General features: G+C 36.3%; 1 protein-coding gene across 10 annotated transcripts in view; it reads right to left on the reverse strand.

Moving 5' to 3' along the window:
* Positions 1–17,455, reverse strand: part of PPHLN1 (periphilin 1) — a 72,473-nt gene that overhangs the window by 26,377 nt on the left and 28,641 nt on the right. For 7 of the 10 annotated variants that reach the window (XR_012623601.1, XM_074827428.1, XM_074827423.1 and 4 more), the window contains 4 exons: positions 16,425–16,681; positions 11,908–11,990; positions 7,572–7,691; positions 4,879–5,019 (listed from right to left, as the gene is read on the reverse strand). Coding sequence is in view for 9 of the 10 variants with exons in the window: in XM_074827428.1 (XP_074683529.1) it covers positions 4,879–5,019; positions 7,572–7,691; positions 11,908–11,990; positions 16,425–16,681 (601 nt within the window). In the remaining variant the exon portion in view is untranslated. Of the gene's footprint in view, positions 1–1,465; positions 1,870–4,480; positions 4,757–4,878; positions 5,020–7,571; positions 7,692–11,907; positions 11,991–16,424; positions 16,682–17,455 lie in introns of those variants that run through there. The other 3 variants (XM_074827421.1, XM_074827427.1, XM_074827422.1) reach the window with 3 other exon arrangements.

The following is a 17,455-nucleotide window of genomic DNA, read 5'->3' on the forward strand; positions in this document are numbered from 1 at the left end:
AAAAAAGTGAATGAAATTGTTACATCAGCAACCTATGGACATTCATTGACCTTGACATGCTAATGCAAAATTCTCTGCTATGTTGTTTTCAAGTACCCAGACCAACCTTTTAAACACTTATTTAATGGGTGTCTATCGCACCATGCTAAGACAACATATAACATCACATTTCAAAATTATAATTGTGGAGGAAAGAGGGAAAGGCATGTTCAAAGGCTAGCTTAAAAAAAAACCAACACACTATTTTTGTGTTTGAAAACTCTCCAAAGTTTCTGATTGCTTACGAATAGGACATCAAAAGCCACACCATGGATCTAGACCCAACTTCACAGGATATATTAAAACATGAGACACATGTTAATGCTGAAGAATTTTCATTCAGTGCAAAGAGGCACAAAGATGGAAAAGAAGATGCACCAGGATGGAAGGGATCAGTTTTTCCAGTACCTGCCCTGTGGAAGTGCCAGAAAAGATCCTGTTCTACCAACCACAAAGTGTCAGGGCCAGAGGGTCCCAGGAACTCAACCCTTCCCCTGAGAGCAGCTGAGGCCCCTGAGCAGGTCCTGATAGGCAGGTGAGGCCAGCCAAAAGCAGGGGACCACAGCAAGGAGCTGGGACTCCACAGTTCATGGATGGGGACAGGAAACGACTAGGAGGAGCAGGGAGCAGAATCTCTGTCCTTGGTGGAAAGCAAGCATGATCTGAAGAACAGTATGCAAGACTGTGATGGCAGCTGAGCTCAGAAAGGGAGCAGTGAAACACTGAAACAGGCTGCCCAGAGAAACAGTAGAGTCTCCTTCACTGGAAATACTCAGGCCTCAACTTGACAGAGCCCTGAATGACCTGATCTAACACTCTGTTTCAAGAGAAGACTGGCCCAGGTGAGGTCCCATCCAACCTGCAGAAGGCTACTGTCACTATGCCTGATGAGACCAAAGACTACCAGGATCTGCAGACCCAGTTCAGCAGTGTTCTGAAGTGCCCGTGCATCTTCAACCACGTTCTTCCTTCCCAAGTAATACCGGCAGAATTCAGATTAAACATACGCTTTAGAGTTTTTCTAGTTTGGGTGTCATACAGGTAATTCTTGGCTCTGTTCAAATAGTGTCTGGATTTTTCCAAGCCTTTATCCATGAGCATAACTTCTGTTCTCCTCTCTTTATGTCAGCTTCAGTTAATACTTGCAAAGCAACTGCAGACTCTTAAAAGATAGTTACTAAATAGCAAACAGCGCTTGTTTCACAATCTTTGTCCTGTCATAGTCAGCACACAAAGAGTTTTATTCTTCTTCAAATTACATGATTTTACATGAATGCTTGCAGTAAGTCCCCCATCAAACAAATAATGTACAAATATTTTGTTGATGAGCCAGAGCGACCATTTACAATCAAGTTACATTTAAAATTCTGATTTTGACGATTGTGTCATTGTAACTTAGAGGAAAGCTAGAGGCAACTTTACAGAAGAGTGGTATGAGTGATACATAACATACGGAGATGGATTTATTTAAACAGAACACCTGTATGAATATTTCATTCAATTGCTTAAGGGGTTTTGTTGTTGTTGTTTTTTCTTAAGAGAAGTAACAGACTGTATCACAAGCTGCCGCCCCCCTTCTTCCACTTAGGGCTTCAGGCTGCCCGTTTCTCTGCTGTACAGCAATGAATTTGCTCATTGCAACACTGTACATGTTCTGTCAGCACAGCCTTTTTTGTCTGTGCCTCTACCTGAAATTGTACCATACTGTGAAGTAAGAGTACGTATTTGGAAAATTTTGCTCTTTTTCCTAGTTGAAGCTTTGGAGACAGATGCATATGGAGAGGACAAACCAAATAGGGCTTTATCAGGAGTTTGGAACAGCAGGAATACCTGGGAATCAAGATAAGAATAAATATGAACTGAAAAGCAAACATCACTAGATCTGGTGCTCCAAGAGAAAGCAGAAAAACTTGGGAGACAGAAGAGGTCTGATAGGGAGGCTGGATTAGAAGGCTTGACCTTTCTCAAACACTGGCTGGACCCTCACCAAATCTTAGACACATACCCAGTGGCACAAGAAGTTACTTCTACCCTGATTGATTTATTTTTTTAATTTATTTTAAATACTTTAATACCTGCCCAGTGAAGACTGAAAACCAATCTTTCAGGAATCTTGCTTTGCAGAAGGTTTACAGCTACACCATTTTTGCAGCATAACTCTTTGTAATAAGTATTTTATTTTAGTAATCCTTCAACAAAATTACATTCCAGAAATAATACAATAAAACTAGGTATTCAGAAGCTATTGGAAACACCTGAATGAAATTCAACTGGAAAAAAGTCCATAGAACAAAACATTTTTCTGCTGTTGAGTCTCCAAGATAAATAATCAGAAATAAATTATGAAAAAGCTTTCTTACAAATGTATTCTATATTTCATTATCACATCAGTCTTCCTATTCCTGAAGTGCACTATAGCCTACAGTTCACTTTTAAGATTTAAATGTTACATCTATATAAACAATACAGCATGACTAGCGATAGTATTAAATTTGCATTTTACTGTGCAAAAACCAGAAGCATACTTTCAGTTAAACAGTAGTAAAATCAGTACAAATTATATTGAGAAGTTCATCCAAAGAACCTTTAGTAAGCAGTTCATCACAGGACTGCAAATTCAGTTTCCACTCCAACCTCTGCTCCCTCTCATTCCTTGTCAATGGCAGAGAACTCAAGCCACACAGAATTAAAACAAATTCACTTTCAGATGCTGACAACTCAAAGTCAATGGAACACTGTATAAATTTCTACAGAGAGACTGCTTCCATATACAGTAGGAAGATTCACAGCATTTCACAATTATGAAAATCATCAGGACTATCATAATAATCAATTTTCTGGATTTTTTTTAATTGCTGAAGCAGAAGTTACTTATTTATCTGAAAAACACAGGTCACTTTACACTCTTAAGTTTAAATGATTAAATACGTATCTTGTCTAGCTCTCAACAAATTCACGGTACCCGATTTTATAAAAAATTACAAATCTTGTTCAGCTGAATAAAAAGTATTGAAGATGCTTCCAGTATCATTCTAAAACCTTATTTTAATTCTGCAGAAGCTGACAGTTTCAATATTCAAATCAACAACAGGAGAAACTGGTTCTATGAAAACCAAATCTTTTTAAGTTATTCCTCAGGCTTTTCTGAGCTAAGTTCCTAAAAGTATTCTGTTTTACAGAACATAATCTAGATTTCCTTAGAGATAAGTGCAAACATAATCACATTAGATCATACTGAAAGCAACATTTGGTTTTTATGCCCACATTTCATCTGTTTTCACTATAAGCCTGTCCTTAGGACCTAGGGAAAATAAACTAATCACAAATTCACCAGCATCAGGCTAAATAATCACAATCACCATGTTTTAAAAATCTGCTCCTAGTCTTTTTTCAGTTTGTCATTTTTAAATAGTCATAAGTTTATGCCTGTGGTAGGAGCTGATTTAGGCCATGTAGGACCCGGTGATCAGACACACAGGGATAAACAAGCTGCATCATGACTCTCATAGTTACAGCATGCTCTGGTTAACTCCATCCCAGCCAGACCGAGTACACATGCAAAGCCATGCTCACCAGGGACATGATTATGCAAAGTCAACATTAAAGAAAAAAGAAACAAAACCAATGGAGTATAAAGTCGTTTTTCCAGCATCAAGAAAAAGGAACAACAGTGCTACAGCACAGGAAATGGGCTCACAGGCAACAGAACAAAGGCCACTAGAATTAAGATGGAAAACGAAGACCTAAAATAAGCTTATCTCGAACAAGACCAGAGACCTATTTTCTTGAAGATGTTATAATGAGATAATCATCAGGGGGAGAAGTGATCCAGATTTCCCTTCCACCCATCCCAGGCTTACACTGAAAACACCGTAAATCAGAGCAAGTTTGAAGAAAGTAATCTCTTTCTCCCCCCAAATTATAAACTTTAAATGTAATTTCCAGAGCTGGGCATAGTTGCATTTACATCAGAAAGATCAAGTCAGAAAACTCTCCAAACTCTCCATTTAAAGTAACAAAAACATGGAAGCAAAATACTTTGATTGTTTATGACAAATGAAATTCAAGGTTATTGTAGATAATTTCCTTGCTGTGAGGTGCCATGATATTAAAGACTAACACATGAATAAACTTCCACTGAACCTCCTCAAAAACTCAATGTTACAAGAGTAATAGAAATCTTGGTTTATATTAAATCAATCCCCCAAGTACCCAACACAAAACAGAAAAGAATATAAATTTTGAACACAATATCCCTCCCTCATCTAGATATAAAATACCAAAGTGAAACTAAAACTTAAGAAGTTTTCTTCAGAGAATCTTCAGAGAATGACAAAGGCCCTGAGATTCAAAGATGACTTAAAAAGAAAACAAAAACAAAAACCCCAACAAACCACACCCAAAAAAAAACCCAACCAAGAAACCCAGACCAACAGGCAGCTTCTAGTGTTCAATCACAAACTGTATGTATTTAAAGAAATTACAGTGTAAAAGTAATTTTTGATAATTTGATCTCACATAAAGCCTTGCTTTTTAATTACATTTGAAATTATTTGTATTATATTTGATTTTAAAACAATTATTCGGAGCAGTCATTTTCTTGGCTTCCAAAATAGCAGGTATTGCATGTAAGTTACAGAAAACTACCACTAATTCCCACATGCAGATAAATGCCATGCTTCTTCAGAATTAAGTAGAGATGTTATCATCACATCATCTGAGGAAATCAGATTACATTCATATTATGCTCCAAGAAGAAATAAATAAATCAACATATTTCTAGCACATCAAACCATTACACAGGTACTGTAACAGTTACAAAATGCCAAGAGGACTCACCTGTTCAATCTCCTTTGTCTTAGTTGCAATTGCTTTTGAGCGACCAAGAAGCTGGCCATCCTCATATAATTCTGTACTATCCGTTATATTTGTTTCTGTTTCTTCTGTTTGTTCAATGTATAATGGAGCTGAAGATCCAGCCTTATAAAAAAAAAAAGTTCTGTTTTGAGAGCAAAATAAAAACCTTAAAGTGTGAGAGCAAAAATAAAAACTCAAATAGTAATTCAGTTATATATGAGTTTGCTTATTAAGACTATTAGTGAAGTATTATTGCTAAAATCTAACAGATACAGAAATATGGATTTTAAACATGTAGAAAACATGACCATAAAAAAACAGTGACCAGTCTTAACTGTGTAAAGACAATGATGTCAGATAACCTTTACCTGCCCTTCCATCAAGAAGGAACTTGTATATGGTATTTCTAACACCAGCTAGCAAGCAAAATCCACATTGAAAGTGGGATTAGTTTTCTGAGAAAGGATAAAAGTAAGAATCAAAGGTAAACAGGCATTGACAAAATCCAAATACTGGCAGAATGAACTCTTGCAGCATTCAGGACCACAGGTTTAATATTAAAAGGAACAGAGATACTTAATGTATAGCGAAAGTAAACATGGGCTTAGAGGATTCCTGACAATATGAGAAATCTTACTCAAGTACCAAAACTGTATAAGCTTTCCTCTAAAACAGAAATTAGGGTAGTATCCCTGCCCCAAAGAAAAGAGACTCCCACTCCAAGGAGTCTATACAGAAGATGTAAAACCAGAAGAAATTCCTACAGCATATTTAAATCAAATATTATGGAACAGATTTGTGGAGTAGTAATTTTTTTTAAATAAGATTTGAGAATTGAAGAAGATGCATAAAAATATTTTCTACTATTCAAAAATAAAGAGAATCTTAAAACTTAACTAATGTGAAACAGAAAAGCATTAGACAAAAAAAAAGCTGAAGTGATCCTATGAGCATCTGCTCAAAACTTAACAGCAATATAAGCTATTAAGATTGCATCCTAGATCTTGTTACTGCAGTAAATCATTACATGCCTGAGAATGAGTAAAGGCTGCTAAAAGTTCAGTGCAACACAAAGTTCAACTGGTCAGCACTATGTAAGATAGACTGGAAAAAGTTAAAAACTGTTGCAATTCATACATGACAACCTACTAATCAAGGTGAGAAGTATCCTTTCTTCTAAGACTCGGAATGAGATGCCTCACCTCCTTCATTAGCATTCCTGTAGCACACTTTCTTAGTTAATAAATAATCTCAGACTCTGCCATAACCAACTGCAATTGTTTAATTTTTAAACGTTCTTTATTTTTAATATTTTTGTCACTCCAATTTTCTCTGCGGCACAGAGGAAGCTTTAAACAACTCTTCTCCATATGGCCCACTCTATTCTTTCCTCCCTTGCATTACCTTCCCCCGATCAAGAACAGGAATGACATTTCTCTTCACTGTTACTCTCCTGAACCTCCCAGAAATGGCCATGCATATGTTCTCCTCCGTATGGCATTCATGCTTGGATCAGTTTGCTGCTTCTTCCTCACTCCAAGCCCTCCCCCTTTTTTTTAAAAATTTCTTTTTCCTGGAGGGAAATGAACAGTTTATTTACCCAACTGGATCTTCCTGTCCAGTATCAAGAAGCTGCTGATGCACTCAGCCATTACGTCAATGGACAGGACTTAAAAGTTTAGATAAATGTGGATCCAGTAAATTTATTGCTTTAATCTGGCTGTTAGGTTCCACAAGTGTGAAACACAAGGAGGAAATCTGATGCTTCCCAAGATGCTTTTGTTTTCCCTCAAATTATTTACAAACATACATAAAATACAAGCCATTAATTATAAAGGATAAGTGACTTTGTAAAGTAGGTACTATTTTGTTTCTGTAAGAGCGGCCCTAAAGTTGAAGCAAAGTGAGAGTTGAAGATTAAATGATCACAGAATTAAACCAGACTATTTTACAAAAAGACATTACATTTGTTTTACAAATACATCTTCCACTAACATAGCAGAATCCAAAAAACACATCCTATCCAAGAGCAGCATAACAAAACAAAGACTGAAAAGAGCTATAATCACACATTAATATAGCAAAGGGTAGAAGACAACGAGGGGCAAGAACAGATGGGTATAAACTGGCAATTAATTTATGTTGATTATTAATGAAATAAAGGTTCTGGGGAAAAAAATATTTAACCACTGCAATACCAAGGCAAATTTTTAATATGGAGGAGGACTGCTTTCTGAAAAAGAATATATGACATGGCAGGCTGACATGGCATGGAACTGAATTCAATAAACCAGAGTTTCTCTTCTAGTCTTGTTTTACACATACACACTTTTGACTCAAAAGTCCCTTGCTAATTTTAAGCATACAGACTTACACCAGTGGAAGAGTTCCTTGGAGAATCCCTGGGACAGCCAGAGCCTTATTTTGTCAGTTGTAGCTCAACATGAATTCAAATTACACTAACAAAACCTACTCTTGTTTTGTGTGTTTTTAAAGATGAATAAATAAATCACATGGCTTTCATCTCCCTCTCACACCCCTTCAACAAACATTTAGTATCACAGGCAGACAAATTCAGGGGTAAGTTAGAAAGTGTGCCTTTCAGAAGAGCACAGAAAAACAGAAGTCTATTGTTGTAATACTTTAAAAGAAATCTATTAATAATCCTGTCTTACATCATACTCTGTTATTTCAGGTAAATTGCTTTCATCAGCCTTCTCTGACTTTTCAGCTGCCCACTTGCTTGCTGCTTCTGCAAGTTCCTTTTCCGATAGTCTGTTGCTCTTATCCAAGGCCTGTATAAAAACATTATAGTGAAGATTTAACATGAAATATATTTACACATGCCAAAACATCTTCAGAACAAACATAAACAGTTATTCAGATCCCCAAAACATTTTAAAATAGGAAATAAGGAAACTGAAGCTATTTCATTTGCTGACTGATTTCTTCAAGAAGAAAAGGGGGGGGAGAGCAGAGAAAAAAGAAAAAAAAAATAGACAGAGGAGAAAAAAAAAACAGAGGAGAAAAAAAGGTAAATCAATGAAGTTCAATAAAATGTTAAAAAAGCACCATACTTTCAGAATCAGTTTTATTAAATTCACAGGACAGAAATAACAGAAAAATTATTTGAGACCAGTTGAGTTTAAAGAGACATGGATCAAATGGGCACTAAGAATTCAGATACAAGTGTGGAGTGATCTAACAATCCAATGTGATTTTCAGGCATAAAAGGTTGTTACTAATTTAAACTATTAAATACTGTGTAGGGTATAAAATCTAAGCTAATTAGGGACAAAGTGGTTTATACATACTTGAAATGATCAGAGCTGCTTCCATTAAAACTCATTATTTTTTATTTGGGGGAACACTGATCATTTATAATCTAGTCAGTCATGGCTTTATGGCCTTTTAATCTACTTTTTCAGATTAAAATACTCATATAAATAATATTTTAAAAATGATTTCTTTCCAAGAATAGGATTTGGCTTTTACTAACAGAGAAACAAACAGACAATGACAAGTACCCACGTACCAAAACCAGTTTAGGAATAGCTAGCTTTATAAATCTTGTTACCACTAAGTGGGTATTTCATTTCAATCAACTGTATGTATAGAAGCATCCATCCAAGAATCTATACAAGTCTAGATTAAAAACTGTAACACTAAGATGGATATCTAAAAAAGACACAAAAATCCTACTGTCTGAAAAAGATTGTCACGATTTCTACCCAATGCCTGTTTCATCTTAGCAAACAGGTGGACAAAAAAAAAAAGAAAAAAGAAAAAATGTAACACTCCCCCCTCTTACTGTTAGCTCGTTCTAAATTACATAAATGGCCAGTGGAAGCAAATACTGTGACGTGTAATAAGACTACTTCATCTTCAGACCTTTTGTGCTTACCTCAAGTAAAATATTATCCAAATGTCTCTGTGTTGTAGTACGGCACAACCATACAATACACAGAACCCTTACAGGATTATGCGCCGTAAAGACACCACCTTTATCTGAATCCAGAAGAGAAGTGCAACACAATGTTCAAATAGGAATCCCTCTTTTCTATAATTGTAAATTACAGAATTATAACCAGCAAAATCAGGAGGTGACAAAGTTCAAAATGCAGGGGTACAAAGAGGGTTCTTAAAAGGAAAGGGTAATATAATTAATAGAATAATTAGCCCAACTCACTTTTCCAAACTACAAAATTACTCTTACACTAGTCTCACTACAAACTATCTGCTGCCAAGTTTTTTCTTCCCAATGTTCTTATTCTCCACAGTATGCCTTACTTCTACCTTTAATCTGACTTTTCCCTAGCTGCCAAAAAATCTTGTACTGCAGTTCTGTTATGAATCTCTCCGTTTCCTCAAATGTAGCTCTGGCCAATACTAACAAAAAGAAAAGACCAGTATCCTTCTCACCAACAGTCAGCTTTGCTTGAAATGAAGAGAAATAAAATCTCACATGACCTACGATATTTCCCCAAGCCATAAACAGAAACTAACCACTAGTATCTACTGGCATACCACAAACAATGTTTGATTTAATCTCACTAAATTTAATTCTATAGGTCGCATCTCAATAAATAGGTATTAAAAAATCCTGAGTGCATTTTATGTAATAAAGTAATGGTACTTCCACAGGTACGCTACAACACAACAAAGAACAGGAACATTTTTCTCAGAGGAAAATGTCTGCAGCTACCTAAGCTGCAAACTTACAAAGAAACGAACAACCTAGCATATCTCATAAAAAACAATGAAACTTCCTCCCCCGCCTCAGAGGTGTCTTTTTTTTCTTGTTTTTGACCTTATGCATAACATAAGAACAGCAAAAACCTGTTAGTTTTCTGCTGTCTTTGCCAGGAAGCTTTCCCCGTCTCACACATCTGCCTTTTGCTCTAATTATGTTGGATAGAGCCTCCAAAGCTTGCAGTCCAGACAGCGATTAAAGAAAAACACAAACGATTTCATGCCATAGTCAATTAAACAGGTGGTTAAGATCAGATAACACCAACATGTATTAATTCACATGCATGAGTATGTAAAAAATTAATTATGGGACAGATAAGAATACCTTTTCAGATTTGCATATAGTTACCACAGTGAAAAGAGATACTGCTGAAGCATATACCTTTGTAAGTATTTCAAAGCTAAATTATAACTCAGAGCATTGAAAATCATCTTCTTTAATCTATAAAATATATAACTCATTTCTCAAGTCTAAGCAGATCGTAAGATCCTGGCCCTAGAGATGTTCATCATGTTTTGCCAAGACCTTTTCTGTTAATACTTCTGTCAGTGAAGCACTTTCATAATTTAACGGGCCAGTGTAATACAGCCATCACCCCAAGAGGCTCCACTGACACAGGTCAGTACATTACACACACAGATTTTGGGACTTCAACAGAAAAGCAATAAAAGATCACTGAAGTACTTCCATTTCTGCAGTGGATAAATACACAATATTTGTGTCGTCTGGGAAAACTACTTCCATCAAACAAGAAGTTTCATTTTGTGTAGCTTACATCAAGTGGATATCCACTGCCAGCAGATATATGCAAACTGATGGCAAAAAAAACCCAGTACAGCATAAATCAGACCTGACTGAAGAAAACAAAACATTTAAAGAATACTTTAAAGTTCAAGCTCACACTGCATATTAATACAAGAGCAAGAGATTTTGCAATGCCTCCTTGTACTCAAAGGTTTGTATTAAGCAAGGATTTTGTATTAGGCTGTAGTATGCTGAGTCTGTAAGCAAAATAGGTGAACTAATTATATAGTTTATTTTATAATCCAAATCGGTGTAACTTGTCCGTAACACCTTTTATCTTACTTTCCTTATTTACATCACTGAAAGTATATCGCTTGCCTCCCCCCTTAAGGACATTGGCAATTAGCTAATGCCTAGCAGCAGTTCTAAAAGAGCTGCATAAGGGATAAGGACTTAGAATGACATAGCACAACCAAAGCCTGATTTTTTTCCCACCTAATTATTTCCTTCAGTCTCACCTTCTCACAACAAAAAGTACCTTTCTTTTTCCCCCCCTTTTTTTTTTGTTCAAGCATTTCACTGCTTTTATTAAAAAGACCTCAAGATCCAGGCTAGTACACCATGCTACTTACGGCAAATGCTACTTTTTAATATAGACTTATGCACCTAGAACAATGTAATGCATTGTTTCTTTATTTCTCATTAAAGTATTTCTCAACAATTTAGAGAAAATACTCCTGTGGAACTGTTTATTTTAACCTCAAATATAATTTACAGATAGGGGGTCTGTGATGTGAAAATGTTTTTGCTGCCAGAACAATATTGAATGCTGATTGTTCATTAGTGTTCATTAGCCTGTCCGTTTAACTAATTAGCAAGATCATATAGTTGGTACTCAGCCCACAGGATTTGATGGGAAATGAAACAGCATCATTTAGAACATAAAACCACATTTACCAAACTATATTGCAATGTGGATCCCTTCCCAAGTAAATGCTATCATTCTTGCCACATCCTCCAGCAGCCCTGCTTCCAAGTCAACTCTGCTATTCATTCACATTATCTTCCGAGCCAGTCAGACACTTCACCACACTGTTTCCAAATCTAGTCACAGCTTAGGAATCACTGAAGGATGGAGCTCACTGCAAGTACAGGCTTGTCCAATTGATCTGTTGTTCCTAAAAACTGCTTCCCCATTTTTCTCCTTGCCATTCCTTTTCTAGCACACTCTGGACTTTGGAAAATGACAGTTTTAAAAACATACAAAACTCCCTTTCTCCTAAAATGAGCCAGTGAATACAGAATAAAAAGGTTTGTTGGTGTCATCATTAGATACACAGCATTATCAACACCTTCCTGCCAGATAAGGGAAACCTATCCTCTGCTGGATTGCAGAGCAATTCAAGATGCTCCTTAACAGCTGCATACAGTATCTCCTTCCAACTGAGGAAAAAAATGAAACAACAATGAGCAATCTGAAACCATGGTAATAAGTACTTGAAAAGAAAATTCACCTTTGATGACTGTACTGCTGTGGTGCCTGAAGGTGATGCATCTCTTGATGTTTTCAGTGATTGAACTGATGTCCTCTCTTTACCTACAAGAAAAAACTAACAACTCTGAAGTTGTATTAAAGATACGTTGCAAATATACTTACTGGCTTAGAAAAATTGCAGTGAAATTCACCCCAGTCAGACATGAAATCTACATGCTCCACCATCTGATAAATTTTGATAACACTTCTCTTTACAAAGACAGAAGATATAGCTACGTTATTTCACATATTTAGGAAAACCCATTGTCCTTTTTTTCAACATTAACTGAAAGGACATATCAATATGATTTAGCAAGGTGATGTGGTTTTACTTTTTAATATTCCTGAATTAATATAAATGGGTGACATTAGACACCAGTCAATCACTCCAGGAAACAAGGCAGTGAAAGAACTGGTTTAGCAGGCCACAGTATGTTGAAAAGCCCTTCCATGGGAAACAGTCTTGTACTGTATCATCCACAAACTAAATGTTCTTTGTATTATCAGTGTTTTTCTCGTAAGAGTTTAAAAATCAGCAAAACGACAGTTCAAATTCACTGTGCTAATCACAGCCTGGGCATAGCCTTGCCAAAGACGGGTTACAGGCAGCCTGCAGCAGCAGAACTGGCTGCAGTGTAAACTACTAGTTTTCAACCTGTGCTCCATGGATTACATCTAACAAATCTGCAAAAGGTAAATATGAAAAGCAAATGTGTTGACAGTAGGCCTAAATTAACTAGACTATTTATGCTCACTGGGAAATGGTTGACTGTTCACAAATGGAAAACAATATAGACTTATCTTGACTTCATTAAATTTGTATTAATTAAGAAAAAAACGAACTAAAAGGGTCTATCAAATACTTATGAAAATTGGAATATAAATTATTTTAGTAGAACTATAAACGAACATGGCTTTCATTTAAGGAGTTCAAGGAATAAGGAACAAACATGGCACTCCTAATAGCTGGGCTATTTTCTTTTTTTACTCAATGCCATAAAATAAGACTGTTGTGTATTTTAAAATACCACTACCTACAGAAAAAGTGTAAGGAAAAATCTATTCAAAATGCATGCTTTTAACAACAGAACATGTTTAAGAGGTATTTGAAAAGTTGGTCTTCTACTCTCCCCACATTTTCATACTGTATGTATAGTGTAGACTTAATACAAAGCAAAGATCAAAGTCCTGCTCATCTCTGCACATTGTTAGAGGCAAGTGAGTTACTGCTATGACCTTGAAGGCTTGCTAATCCGTGCAAAAATCTTCACAGCTACTGATGGGTCTTTCAAAAATGCTACTGAACATAATTGGGGAACTTACACTGGCTAAAGCAAATGTTCCAAATTGCACTTTAACCCTTGATTTGAAGATGATGCTAAATGGAGAGCATGCTTAAAAACATAGCAAGCAGTCTTATTTCAGAATTTCTAGTTTTCGTACAACAAAATATGAACTGTGAATTGCCTTTAACTAAAAAAGCTCTTTAACAATGAAAAGAAATAGCAAAAAGAAAAACTCTGAAAAATTGAAAGTTCCTATAAATACAAAGTATACGACAAAAATGTGAAGATGGAAATAATCATGTCTTTAAGCTGTCACACTCCCCAAAGCACAGAAGGTCTCCCCGGACACCACCAAGTGACACAGAAGTTTCGCTCCTGTGATACATACTTTTAAATTTACAGACTACTATAACTCTGCCTCCTACATATCTCCTTCATCACACTAGATTCTTTAAAGATTATCTCAGTTGAGTGGATTATATGTTTGCACTTGAATAGATGAAAAAAGCTGATACAAGTGACAGTAATTTATTCGAAGTTAAGCAGAGAGAGAAACCACCATTTAATTTGGAAACATTATGAGGCCATTTTTTTCTGAATGCATGTGTCTATTTTGAACCCACAAGCCCTACCTGTACAATCAAACATGACATTTTCCAAGCATCACTACTTGTTTTCTTGCATCTCCTCAGCATACCCCTCTACAGACCCCTTATCAACTGGTCTGGTGAAGGAATACCACCCTGTCTCTCTACGCTCTCCCACCACAGCTGTCCTTTTCCTTTAGACTTTTCCCTCCCTTTACCAAGCTTCTTTATGTCCCCCCAGTTTCTTTGTTCAAATCCTTTATTGATCCTAATTTATGAAGTGCTGGAGGAGCATGGGTTCATAGACTCATAGAAGGGTTTGGGTTGGAAGGGACCTTAAAGATCATCTAGTTCCACACCCTGCCATGGGCAGGGACACCTTCCACTAGACCAGGTTGCTCAAAGCCCCGTCCAACCTGGCCTGGAACATTTCCAGGGAGGGGGCATCCACTTCTCTGGACAACCTGTTCCAGTGTCTCACCACCCTGACATGAAAGAGTTTCTTCCTTCTATCTAATCTAAATCTAACCTCTTTCAGTTTAAAAATGTTACCCCTCATCCTATCACTACACTCCCTGATAAAGAGTCCCTCCCCATCTTTCCTGTTGGCCCCCTTTAAGTACTGGACAGCCGCTAGAGAAGCTGCTATAAGGTCTCCCTGGATCCTTCTCTTCTCTAGGCTGAACAACCCCAACTCTCTCAGCCTGTCCTCATGAGGGAGGTGCTCCAGCCCCCTGATCATCTTCGCGACCCTGCTCTGGATCGGCTCAAGCAGGTGCATGTCTTTCTTACATTGGGGGCCCCAGAGCTGGACACAGTACTGCAGGTGAAAGTCATCAGGCCAAACTGATTCAGACAGCATTATTTTAAACAGTATTATGATATGAAAAAAAGACGCTGTATTATAAGTTCCGCATGAAATAGTATATACTTTGCATGTTGTAAATCCATTTAAGTACAGACTAAAATATACTGCTGATATATATGTCCTACTTTATGTTCCTTTTAAATACGTAATATATGAGCTTACCTAAGACAAATCATATTAAATCATATTCAAACACGATTATAAAAGTATTATTTAAGCCATTTATACCTTGCGAATAGGCCATTTTAATTCAGTCATCTAGAGGAACAGTTTACTAGTGCTATTTTCTGGCAAACCGGCAGTTGTAAATAAATAGTCCAGTGTACAAGCCATCTCTTAAAACTGATTTAAAGATAATGGGGAGAGGTGTTTAACCATGCAATTGGAAAAAAATCCCCAAAAGCCACAGACCTAATTGTAAACTCCTCTCTTGACCAGCATCTCTTCTGGTTTGTGAAGATGTCTGCTTCTATATCACTACCTCCACTAGTATTTGAGTAATTCTGCCAATATACTATAAATGGGATAGAAGTCACCTCAAAATTTTAGGAAAACTCTGAAACATTCCAAAATTTTATATGGTTTATCACAACAACTTTTTCCTGTTCCTCGTAATTATGATCTGCACATCTATAAAACTTCTAAAATTTAGTTGAATACCATATTTTCCTCTTCCTCTCCTATACTTACAGGAATTCACGTTCATTGAGTATTGCTACACAATGTTAAAAGAATTGCAGTAATGAGCTAGAAAGATCATTCGTATTCTACAAGTTGTGAAATGATTCCTCAATATTTAAACAATGTTAACTAAACTCCACAAGATCTTTTTTGGCAAGAAGTGCTACATGATGGTCTAGTGTGCCACTCTGGAAATGCACAATATGCCTATCAGTGAAAATGAAAAAATCTAATTAATTTTTAAAAAGCTGCCAAAATCAACAGTAGGTTTGTATAGTTCACTATAAAGCATTTGCAGAAAGGGAAATCAAATTGGATTAATTTACATAAGTCGTACAAACAGCAGTGGCTAAGATTGTAGTATATTAAAAAAAGCAATTTTGCCTTTTTTTCTCTCAAATTATTTAAATAGGAAAACATTAAATATTTTCAAAACAAATGATTCATTAGATTCCTGGGAAAGATTAACAGCCAAGCTTTTAAAAGGCAGAACATACACAGTATAGACTTAACTGAGATATGTATCACATTTCTTCGAGGAAAGCAAGATTTGAGAGAATCTGACAATGAAGTGAAATTGCTGAAAAACAACCAGCTTCAAAACCCTAATAATACAGTTCTAAGAACATTTTCAGAAAATGTAACAAGTAGCAGTATGTACTTTAATTTCTCCTATTTTTTTAATCCCTCTTTTCCCCGGTTGCAGGAAGGAAAGTCTTCATCTGCTATAGATGACAGCAAAGTTTCTTGTAAGGGAATCCAATGAAGCACATAAAGAAGTAACAGAAGCAGTTGATGCTAAAAGGAAAATAACATACGATACTAGAAAAAGCTGTGCAGCTGAAACTCCTACAGTCAGTCTAGAGCTGTTACTGAAATAACACCTACAATCTCCCACATGAAATACATAAGGGAACAGATAGTACAATGAAACAACCGAAGAGCAGACAACACATCAGTGGTACAAAATGTCTAGTCTTCTCATTGTAAAAGACAGCACGTAAAGAGAAAGGGCTTATACAGTGAGTTGCAGTTTCACCTCACTAACCAGTTCTCATCATTAATCCAGCATTACCTTGCTGAGAAGAAATATTTCTTTTATGTAAAGATGACATACTTCTGCTATGCTGGGACTGGTGGAAAGGATAGGCTTTGCTTCTTTCAGGAGAGTAGCTCCTGCTGCTGACACTAGAGCCAGATCTGCTGTGAGGAGAATCCCTTCGGCTCCCTGGCGATTCCCTGAAGAAAGGAGAGTCCCTCTTATGAGGGGATCGCTCTCTCACATAATGAGAAGGATAGAAACTTTTTCTTCTGAAGCCATCTCTGATGTCCCTTTGAAGATAACAGAAAAATAATAGTTACTTGGTTATCCTTCCAATGTTTGTGGAACAGCATTAGATAATACAATGACAACATTTTGTGTCTGGTAAATACAGACAGGTTGGCTGTCATTGGCAGAACATATCTGAAATCTTCAGCATTGTTAGAGTACTAGGCAATGAATGAAAAACAAGTCAGAAGATAGAAAAATAATATATCAGGGGTTTTTTTTCGGATTTCATTCAACTACTTCATCACTAGAAGTTAATTCCTTTCTGTTTCTTGATAATACAGCTAAAATATAAGAAAAAGAGACATTGAAGAAATTGGGACTCTCACATTTTAATTCTTCAGATTCACTCCACACTCCACTTCACCTGGACATGAAGTCTTATTTTACAATAGCTAAAAACACATATGCAAATATTGCTCACACTATTTGGCTGTTTTTTCAACGCTATTTTTCTCTTATTTTCAAGGGACTATGTCCCTCATTTGATTTCACACACTTTGCTACGGGAAATAACACTGAGGGATTTCAGTTTATATCCAACAAGGACAAAAAGAAAACTGCAGAATATCTACCCTCACGCCAATGTATCCACCCAAGGCCATACCCTATATGAAATTATGAAGTTTTGTACCTACTACAAAGTCTGCCTTTCACAATACACAATATTCATTTTGAATTTTACTGTAGACTGCTACAGACTCGGTATTACATGAAACCCAAGTGATCTGAAACCATAATCTAGTAAACACTAAAACCTTCTGCTAAATTTATAT

The sequence above is a fragment of the Strix aluco genome, chromosome 5 (assembly GCF_031877795.1).
Source record: "Strix aluco isolate bStrAlu1 chromosome 5, bStrAlu1.hap1, whole genome shotgun sequence".
In the NCBI taxonomy this organism is placed as follows: domain Eukaryota; kingdom Metazoa; phylum Chordata; class Aves; order Strigiformes; family Strigidae; genus Strix; species Strix aluco.